The sequence below is a fragment of the Nannospalax galili genome, unplaced genomic scaffold (assembly GCF_000622305.1).
Source record: "Nannospalax galili isolate Female #2095 unplaced genomic scaffold, S.galili_v1.0 scaffold989, whole genome shotgun sequence".
In the NCBI taxonomy this organism is placed as follows: domain Eukaryota; kingdom Metazoa; phylum Chordata; class Mammalia; order Rodentia; family Spalacidae; genus Nannospalax; species Nannospalax galili.
Window position 1 is genome coordinate 223,755 of NW_008359507.1, and position 11,155 is coordinate 234,909.

The 11,155-nt window shown below is 37.7% G+C and overlaps 1 protein-coding gene across 1 annotated transcript; it reads right to left on the reverse strand.

Moving 5' to 3' along the window:
- Positions 1 to 292: 292 nt before the first annotated feature.
- LOC108490210 (aldo-keto reductase family 1 member C23-like protein) lies at positions 293 to 10,809 on the reverse strand. Its single transcript, XM_029558731.1, has 3 exons — positions 10,701 to 10,809; positions 4,932 to 5,054; positions 293 to 2,111 (listed from the first exon to the last, which is right to left on the reverse strand). The coding sequence occupies exons 2-3, from the start codon at positions 5,049 to 5,051 to the stop codon at positions 1,851 to 1,853; spliced, it is 381 nt and encodes a 126-aa protein (XP_029414591.1). The 5' UTR covers positions 5,052 to 5,054; positions 10,701 to 10,809; the 3' UTR covers positions 293 to 1,850.
- Between the last annotated feature and the right edge of the window lie 346 nt (positions 10,810 to 11,155).

The following is an 11,155-nucleotide window of genomic DNA, read 5'->3' on the forward strand; positions in this document are numbered from 1 at the left end:
GAAGATATGGGTTTAAGCATCAGTGAAAGTTGAGAGAGCTATCCTGGGCGGCCACGCAAACTTCCAAAAGTACACACATTATTGACCACAGAAGTCAGGACAGAAATGGGCTTATCCGTACATTTTGTTATGCATTTTTATTTTTTTTATTTTTAATTACTTTTATGTGTATGAGTGTTTGGCCTGCATGTATATAAGTGCACCCATCCCGTGCAATGCCTGTGGAGGTCAGAAAAGGGCATCGAATCCCCTGGAACTGAAATTAAGGGCGGTTGTTAGCCACCTTGTGGGTGCTGGGAATCAAACCCAAGTCCTCTGCAAGAGCAGTCAGTGCTCTTAAACACCAAGTCTTCTCTCCAGCCCCAGTGATATGCATTTTGAAACGAGTATATTTTGGTCCACATTTGAAATTATAGTAAGAGCAGTCTGTGTGGCACTTAAGGGGAAACTGGAAAGGAAAGGTGACGGCGCTTTGGAAGATAACGGAGAAGTGTATCAGGGAGTTCCACACAGGAAGCTGCAGCACCATCAACCACACAAGAAAGCCATTAGGACGTGAACATGTAAAGAAAGGGAATTCCTGTTCATGGGAATGTTTAGTAAAAAAATAATGTAAAATGACTAGCATTTTGGTAAAAACATTCCATCAAACACAGGAACCCAAGACCAATGACTTGCAGAATATGAAAATGTAATGGATGGATGACAAGAATGTGTCCTATACGTCAGTCTTCCAGGTACACACTCTTTGTGTTGTCTGTGCAGAGCTGCTGACATTAGGAGCTAAAAGAACCATGTCTTGAGATTTCCCTGACCTGAAGTCCACTTTGCCAGTGGAATTTTCCAGGAGGTTAAGTGTTCTTTGTCTAAGATTAGACATGAAAATACTTTCCAAGTATTGAGAAACTATGTTGGAATTATGCAATATGATGAGGTGAAGCTAGGGCTGGTTGGCAGGAGAAAAATTATGAAGAAATCAGTTCTGCAAACAATAATGCGATCACCACCTGGAGCAGAGAAATTTCACTGCTCCTAAAATGCATAAACTTTACTATGGATTTAAGAGAGAGTCCACCCAAGATCAGAATAATGACTAAGTCAGATCAGCCAAGACAAATTTCTAAACATAGAACACTGAGCAACACAAATGAGTTTTGAATGGAGCCTGAAATGTAGAGGTGGGTTGATTTTTACCATAACTATTATTAATGGTAAAAGCAATCTCCCATTTGAAATGGAATGACCATCACTCTCAAAAAGACTGAGAATCCAAAAGATACTAGACATAATTTGAAATTCAAAGCAATTAGGTATCATATTTAAATATTTGTCTGTGCATGAAAATACAAATAAAGCACAAATAATTTGAAGACTGAAAGTCACCTGAACTGAGTCGCTTCATTTCACAGAATGAAAAGGGTTTGCCAGTTGTGAAGATCACTGACTATACCATCATTGTAGTGATGAGAACATAATTTATGTCCATTTCAACTCTAATTGTATCTACCGATGCAAACAGTGATGCCTTTATGAAGCAGGATTTAAATTCTTAGAAATGAAGATTAAACGTGCATGCAAAGGAAATGTAAAGTAGACAGACTGACTCAACTCCTAGAAGTTTCATGAGCTGCCAATGAATTAGGTATGTGAATTACCCTAGTTAGTTTTTATTGTCAATGTCACACAACCTAGAGTCAAAAGGAAAGAGGAACCTTAAGTGAGGAATCTTCAAGATCAGATTAGCTGTGTCCTATCTGTGGGTCTTGACTTATGATTGGTGTGAAAAGATCCAGCCCAACATGGACAGTCCCTTCCAGAGCTGGTGAGCCTGTCAGTATAAGAAACCTAGCTCAACACTTGTGGAGCAAGCCAGCAAGCAGTTTCTTCAGGGTTCCTGCTGTAGGTTCCTGCCTTAAGGTCCTGACACCCACAGCCCTACTGAGCACCTGCATATTCTCCTTGATTCGCTTCTCTGTGAATCTCTTGGCCAGGACTACAACCCAATGCTGAATCTGGAAACGAAGGGCAATCAGGGCTGGCGTTCTCTTGTATATTTTTGTCATGGAAGCAAGAACCGGATCGTCCAGAGAACAGGGGAATTCTGATCCACCCTGGAGGGAAAGACAGAAACGTTAACTTCAGCCAACTATGCATTTGATTTGTTAGGAGACTTCCAATGAAGGTGGTCACATGGACCAGGGTTTCCAAATGTGGTCCCTGAATCTGCAGCATCACTGTAATCTTTAATTCTTCCCAGTATGAAAATTCTCAGACTGTTGGGATGGCTGTGTGCGTAGGGACAGCGGCCCTGCCAGAACAATACAGATCGGTTTCCAGCTTTCACATAGCCACTGACAACTTCCCTGCACTTCAGTACAGCACCTTCTTCTGGCTTCCCTGGGTTTGTTCACACATGGTACACTTACATATATGTAGGCAAAACACTCATATGCATAGAAAAAAAATAAAATTTTTTCAAAATAAAGAGTCTTGTTTCTACTTTAGTTCAGAATAAATTACAGAATATTTGGCACTACAGGGTGAAAAACAATCAACAATTGTTTCTTTAGATTTCATTGCTAGTCTCCATATTACCACATGGTCTCTGGGTGGCTTCCCAGAGCACTGTAAGTGACCAGAGCAATGTCTTTGGACTTGTGAAAATCTAGAACTTTTCCCTGGTTGAAATAAGGATGACATTCTATCTGTAAATAGATAAAATAGAAAAATGTCAATTTATATAACATTCGATATTAATATAAATTAGAAATGTTAAAAAGAAAAGAACTTCAATTAAGTAACCCTGTGTAATATGAAATTTGAATTGACTATATCAGCATCAAGCCTGATGTATTAACTCATGACTGTAAGCATAGCCCATAACAGGCTGAGACAGGAAGATTAGCATGTATTCAAGAAAAACCTGGACTACATGATGAGTTCTAGACCAGACTGACATACAGAATGAGACTCTGTCTCAAAAATGGAAAGAAATACATAAAAAGGAGAGTGAAGAAAATAGCATCAACTCACGATTATATGCTTTGATCATTGGCATATACTATTATAGGTAGGGACAGGTTTCTTAAAGATATTTACATAAAATATCCGTTATTTTGTCCATATTCACCCTCACCTTCCCATCCTGCTACCCCATCTGTTATTCCCATTTATTTATACACCAGATTTATATTTATATTTTTAAAATATATATTTGCTGTAAGAAAAAGTTGAAGAAATAACTTTTCTGAGATGAATCAGCTCTGTACCCATGATGATGTGTTCAGAATACGTGTTTCCTCTGTAAGAAGTCATAACTGAGTCTAGATGTGGGACAGGGAATGAGAATACTGAGCTTGGAATCTTCAATAGAAAAGGAATTTGATGAAATATTCATAAGGGATAAAAGAGTTAAAGAAACAGTTTGGTAGAGATTTTAGTGATGTCATCTGAATGTATTTTGCATTGAAAGGAAAAATAAATAAAATATGTCTTAATATATGCAAAAAGTTTAATTCTTATTAATATATATAATGTAAAGAGAGAAAGAGCAAAATTATACGCTCCTATGAATTGCTATAGTAGTTCTTTTCTCAAAACACCAATAAGGAAATTCTTTAGCATTTATTATATTTGTAGAAATAACTATAATTTGTCTAGAATAAATTTTTTAAGTAGATCATCAGGTAAGAAAGTAAATAGAAAGTAAAGTGAAAATGATTTCCAAACTGCAAATAATGAAGAATCAGGCAAAATCATTGATGTATTATCAAATATTCTATGAAAATAGGTCAGAAAATAGAAATTCATCTCAACAATTATTGTGCAAATTTTCAATGGTGGGAAATATATGTTTACAAACAAAACACATTCTATCTAGAACTAGCGTTATCACATAATCACATAGAACGTTGCTAACAGTGATGGTGGGACAATCTGTCATTACATCATACATATTTGGGAATACTTTGAGGGTTTAAGTACATTTTCTTAACTTTTTATCATTAATGTATTTCATCATTGAGCCATCTTTTATTTTGTGTAACTTTTCAGTAGTGAAACAAATATCTTTCATTAAAGTCAAGCATCTTGATCCATCTAGAACCCATTTAAATGTTATGTAGGAATAGATGAGTGACCAATCTAGCTTCTAAAGAACCAGAGAAACAATACAAAAAGCTGTAAACAACAAAGTTACCCTAGTGGGAAGATAAGTGTACAGAAATATGGTCAAGGCACTGGGAAACTTCATTATGAACTGAAAGTTGATAGAATAGTTGTGTGTTTCTTCAGTTTTCATAATGCAAATATAAACATGGAAGAATAATGAATCTATCGTCACTCTTAGGAGAGGCTATCTGAATTCAACAAGAGTCAGTGTTCATACCTGAAAATAAATTTGAAAGATTCATCTTCATGCTATTGAATATTGTATAGCGGCATAAGTAATCACACGCACATACCTACATTCGTCAACAGGAAAAATGTCAACAATTTTGGAAAAAAGAAATGCAGATTATCTCTATTATCCAATCAAATGTTCTAATGGCTTTAAATTGCTCACCATAAAAATTATGGGAAAACACATTTTAATAGACACTAAACTTTTTTAATTTAATATGTGAAAAAGACAATGTTGAATCACTATATACCCAATGAGTACAAAAATTATGTTATAATTTGCTATATAAGATTTTTATGACTGTGCTACATGTTGCTAAAAATAACTCAGCGAACAAGGCATAAACACAAAACATACGCTGTCATAATTTATTTACGGCAGAAACCAAGAGGAGAAATTGAAAAGTACTAAGGAGCAAGGTCAGATGAAAGCTTTGCTCAAAGCCATCCCCCAAATTGACATCTGACGTTAGGTGAGGAAGAAGGAAAGGAAAGGAAGGAATAATAAGGACAGGAGACTGGGTTCTCACCTGGTTGCACACAGCCTCGTACTTGAGCCCTGGCTTGTTCAGGATCACCTCCAGCTGCCTGCGGTTAAAGTTGGACACCCTGATGGACTTGGCCAGACCTGCATCCTTATACTTCTCCATGGCCTGAACAGCAAACAGATGCAGAACAAATAATTTATGTTAAAACTTATGTAAGTGAATAGATTTAATGTTTTAAAACACAATGTCGGTAAATGATAATGAAACTGCCATTGTTTACTGATCTTCCTAAAGCAAGAGACTCTAGATAAGCTGACTAGACGTGTGATGAACTTGCACAGAGGGACATTAACTGTCAGTGTTAGGCCTTAAGACAAATGACAGAATGTATGAATTCCAGTGAGGGGGAATGGGATGCTGCCAGTGGGGAAGGGGGTATAAAGATGATTAAAATTGATTGAGATGTTCCGTATGAAATACACAAAAGTTCAACTAAGAAAAGAAAAGTATTCAGGTATTGATAGTATTAACCACACAAAGGATCCTGTTTCCTTAGAAAACCAGAATCTTTACTGAATGATCATTTTCCCCAAACTGCTTCCATCATTTATGCTACATTGCATTTACGCCTGCGCCCCCACCTCGTGAACACAACAGCCCTTCTTAAGATCATTAGTTTTGCAACAAAGAAGGCACATGCCCCTCACAAATGGAGCTGCGACTCCTCTCCCTCTCCGCGTTTCCTCTCTGCACCCGAACCCTAGCACTCATTTCTCAAGTGTTGCAGAGATCACTGCTTCAAATTGAGTTTTCCAGGCTAGTCTGCTGGGAAGTCCTCATCTCCTGGCTGAAGTTGAAACAAGCATTAAAATAATCTCTCAACAAATGTGTTGCCCCACTGATAGCAACGCGTCCAGGTAAAGAGAGGCCTGGGAACAGAACCTCCGTCAGATAGATGGATCATATTTCAGGTAATTACACTCATCATGTGTTTTAAACATAGAAATGTAAGGAATGTCCTTGGGTTCCAGTGTTCTATTTTCTTACTCTTTAAGTTAATGATTTACTGATTGGTCCTTACAGAATGTTGTATTTGTCATTGCTTCTTACTTTTAGAAATGGTGGTCATGATCTCCATCAACAATAAAGTTCATTATTGACCCCTGGTGAATAGTCAGTATCCTTCATGTTTATTGTTCATTTGCTTGCAATGGCTCACACCAGAGGACTTTATAAAAGACAGTCACAGGAGGCTGATTCAAAGATCACTTTGGTAAGGTATAACACAAGGAATTTCAATTCATTAGCGTAAAAGAGTTGGAGTATTTTCTAAAATTAAACTGTTTTTACAAATTTATAGAAGATGAATTTAAATAACCAGGAAAATGGATGATCACATTGGCATCAGATAAAATATTTTTGGTGACCCAAGAAACTGTTTAGCTTGGATGTGGCTGGTTTGATAACGATGGAGCAAGGACACAGAGGGACATCTTGGCAACAGAAGTGGGTGGTCTGGGAGCTGTGGCAGTCTATCACCATTTAGTACCACATCAGAGTATTCATAAAATGGCCAATATCATCTACCATCCCCTGCGCATAGAATTCTGTACAAAACAGTTGGGAGTCCCAGTGAGTCAGGAGAAGACAAATTAAAATATCAGAGAGTGGCATAGATAAACGTTGAAGCAGAGAGTCCTTTCATTTCTTTCTAGAAAGAGGCAAATATGTATGACTTTTGCTTTCTGAGCTATGACTGCAGCTTCAGCCCAGCCTGAGTTTCTCAGCAGTATTAGGGTGACGTGTACAATCAGCAGAGGCTGAGGATCTGCCCAGGGCACTTCAGGATCCTACAGGGGCTTCCAGCAGAAGAGAGGCCAGGCCTCTGTGATCGTATTCATCAAAAAATGGAATGTTAGAGTGGCCAGCAGAACTGGAAAGGCAAATATAATGTGTAATGGATTTGAGGTTTCTGTGTTTAGCGAGAATGATCACTTTGTTTTGAAAAGAACGAGTCCAACTATACACTCTACACTAAGAAGTACTTTTCAGAGAAACAGATGACTATATATTTCATTTCATTCAGTTGATTAACTGTTGCTAACTGCCTAACAAACAATATACTCATTTTAATTCAGAAATAGACAGGAATGGACTGGAAAGATGACTCGCTGGAAAAAGTTCTTGTTGGACAAACATTTGACATAAGTTCAGGTCCATAGCACCCTTATAAAGCTGGGACACAGTAGTGAGCAACTGTAAAAGCTACAGTACTTCTACAGCAAGAAGGGAGGTAGACGATAAAATTCCTGCAAGCTTGCAGGCAGCCTGGATACAAAAAGGTAAACGACTGACTGTACCAAACTTGATGAAGACCATACCCAGGGTTGTCCTCTGACCTCCATGTGCATGTGATGGCATGACAGCACACACATGTGAATGTATATGCATTCACTCACAAGGATAACACGCACACAAACATTAAAAAAGAAAGACACAGAATATTGTGTATAAAATGAAACTGCATATTCAAGGACACAACTATAGAAGATCTCTGTACAGTAATAGACACACCAGAGATGCAGGGATAAAGATGGTTAGATGACCACTAATTTTTTTTTTTGAGATAGGGTCTTCTTGTAGCCCCAACTGTCCTAGAACTCACTATGTAGACCAGGCTGGCCTTGAGCTCACAAAGATCTGCCTGCCTCTGCCTCCCGAGTGCTGGGACTAAAGGTATGTGCCTGGTTGCTGTTCTCTCTTTGAAATATGTCTTTTTACTCACTTTTCCTTATAATGATGGAATCAGTAATACTGGTCAAAATATAGCTGGCAATATTTCATTGTATGTAATTGGACATTTCTCCCATCAGCTCTCATAGTTTATCACATCTACATTTATTTAGAAATAAATTTCCCAGTGTGAAGGAAATATATGCTACTTTTCTTTCCTCTATCTCAGTTTACAAGAAATGTAAATCATGAAGGAAGAGTAGGTTTCCTTGTAGGTGGTAACTTCTCTACAGGACATGCATCCTCTACAATATAATCTCAGTTAAAATCTTAGAGACTATAATTTCTTTTTGTAAATTTATTTTTGAGTGATTTATTTTTATTTTATGTCAATGAGTATTTTGCGTGCATGTATGTAAGTGTATCACTGTCCATGCAAATGCTCTAGAGATTGGGAAGAAGGTGTCAGATCCACTGGAACTGGAATCACAGATGGTTCTTAGTGATCATATGGGTGCTGGGCAAGCCAGTCCTCAGCAGGAGCAGCCAGAATTCTTAATGAACAAGCTATCTCTTGACCCCTTCTATAACTATTTAATCCTCTACATTGAGACCATCATAGTCCAGAAATCAATATCAAGTGAATTATTGAACCCATCAAGCCAGTGGTTGTCAACATGAATATGGTTGGTGGGCCCTGAACAAATGTGCAGAGATGAGGAAATGAAATTTTCAAACTACTAAAAACATTAAATTTTCTGAATTCAATGAACAATTTTATAGGAAGGAAATAACTCAGACTGCAGATGTGGTATTCATAAATTTAGTACAAACAAGAATTAAGCAACATTGGAGAAACTGATTTTGATAATGCTTCAATGGGCTTGATGAAATGCCTGGAGTGCTTATCCTCAGCACATATAGATCAGACATCCAGCCGTAAATCCAGCAGTGATGCTGGCCGACCCAGAGCACTCCAGGAAGTGGGAGCAGAGCTGTAGGAGCAGCAGATCCACCTGACCCTGGGTCATTCACCCTGCTGCAGGGACAAAGGACAGAACTCTGCATAAACTGGAGAAAGTTCTAGAAAGCTTTTATCTCATTCTTGATTTAAAATTACCTTTGTGCCTTTTCATTGAATTGAAGTAAATTTTTTTTAAAAATATTTTATTTGAGCCAGACGTGGTGGCGCATGCCTTTAATCCCAGCACTCAGGAGGCAGAGGCAGGTGGATCTCTATGAGTTCGAGGCCAGCCTGGTCTCCACAGCAAATCCAGGCCAGCTGCGGCTACAGGGAGACCCTGTCTCAAAAAGATATATATATATATGATCAGAAGGAAGAGTTTTAGCAATATGAAATGGCATGGACAAGAGAATAGCTAAAGCGTTATCAATAATCAGTAATAAGCAGAGCCTTTGGGGGGGTTTCGTTGGTTTTCTGGAACTGGAGTTAAGGACAGTTTGTAGCCACTATGTGAGTGCTGGGAATCGAACTCGGGTCCTCTGCAAGAGCAGTCAGTGCTCTTAACTGCTGAGCCATCTCTCCAGCCCCTGAATTGAGGTAAATTTTAACAATCTGTTATATTCAACTCAGAAAATAAATTGAATAAAGCATGTTTACTAAAGTTACTTACTCCTGAAGAGTCAAGTACCAGACATTTCTGTTCAGGCCTTCAAGGACTTTCATGTCCTCTGAAGTCAATTGAAATTCAAAAACCTATGCTACAAATGGGAAATGTTACTGTTGAACAAAGGCAGGGACCCAACACCAACATCTTGCAGAGTAGGAAAAAGCAAGACACGGAGTCTAAGAATGTGTCCCCTAGTTCAGTCCACTGGGTACACACTGTTTTGTGTCTGCATAACTGCTTACATTAGGAGCGGGAAGAAGCTGTTTTCATGTCTTCAGACTTCCTTGACCTGCAGTCCACTTTGCCATGTGAATTTCCCAGAAGGTTTAGTGTCCTGATCTAAGATTAAACCTGAAAATACTTTAAAAGTATTCAGAAATATCTTGGAATTATGCAGTTTTATAGGGAGAAGTCAGGGCTGGTTGGTAAGAGAAAATTAAGAAAAATGCAGTGCCAACCCTGTTAACAATAGTACAGTCACCACCTGGACCAGAGAACCTCTCTACCCAAATGCATAAGAGGCTTCATTACAAATATAAGAAGGAGCCCAGCCAAGGTTAGAGTGACCTGACTGAGGCCCAAATTTCTAACTGTAGTATAATGAGCAACATAAATGATTTTTATATGCAGCCAGAACTTAGGGGTGGACTGATTATACCACAGCTATTATTAGTGTTAAAATATTCTCTCACTTGAAATGAAGCAACAATGACTCTCAAAGAATGCAGGACTTGACAAGATAATTAGAATAACATAAAATTCACAGTAATAAAATGCCAGAGTATTAAAATTTATGTGCTCAGGAAAATACAAAATAAAACATGAATGATTTGAAAACTGAAGATCACTTAGTCTATGTTCCATTATATCAGAAAATTCAGAAAAATAAATGTTACTTGTACAGGATTTTTGACTATACCATCAACATGATGAGAACAAAATTTATTTTCAGTTCAAATCTAATTGTATCTATCAATGCAAACAATGATGTCTTTACGAAGCAGTATTTAAACCCTTGGAAATGTTCATAAATTACACAGCCATAGGAATACACAGCCCCACTCTGAATCTGGAAATGAAGGGCAATCAGGGCTGGCATTCATTTGTATTTTTTTGCCATACAAGCAAGAATTGGATCGTCCAAGAGAACAGGGGAATTGGGGTCCACCCTGGAGAGAAAGACAGAAACACTAACTTCTGCCACCTGTGCATTTGATTTGTCAGGAGACTTCCAATACACATGAAGGTGGCCACATAGACCAGGGTTTCACAATGCGATCCCTAGACCTGCAACATCACTGCCACTCTCTATCCATCCTTCTTCCTAGAATGGTATTTCCCCATTTCTAATTCAAACCAGCATGAACTCCAGAAAACGTCATACTATGGGTGAAAAATATTTAAGCAACAATTTTTCTTTAGTTTTAATTCATATTTTCTATATTACCGAAGTTTCAGTCACTGGGTTCCCAGAGCACCGTAAGCAACCAGAACAATGTCATTTGACTTGCAGAAATCCAGAAGTTTTCCCTCATTGAGATAAAGATGACATTCTACCTGTATATAGATAAAACAATAATATCAATTTTCATGACATATTAGTAATAAAAAAGAAATATTCAAAGAAAAAGAAGCTAAATTAGGAAACCATGTGTAACATCAAATTGGAATTAAATATATGAACATCAAGCCTGGTATGGTTCCTCACAAATATAACTCAAGTCCATAAAAGACTGAGACAGGAGGTTTATGATGTATTCAAGGAAAATCTGAACCACATAATAAGTTCTAGGCCAGCGAGGTGTACAGATTGAGACTCTGTCTCAAAAATCAAAAGAAAAGACTAAAAGGAAAACAGGAAATAGAAAAGAGAAGAAAGAAAAAAGCATTAATTCATAATCA

What these genes read in the sequence shown, in the direction of transcription:
- LOC108490210 (XM_029558731.1), bottom strand. Translation starts at nt 5,051, where the DNA reads ATGGAGAAGTATAAGGATGCAGGTCTGGCCAAGTCCATCAGGGTGTCC. An exon ending in ACGAGGCTGTGTGCAACCAG is followed by an intron (nt 2,112 to 4,931) that starts GTGAGAACCCAG and finishes CTTTCCCTCCAG; the next exon opens with GGTGGATCAGAATTCCCCTG.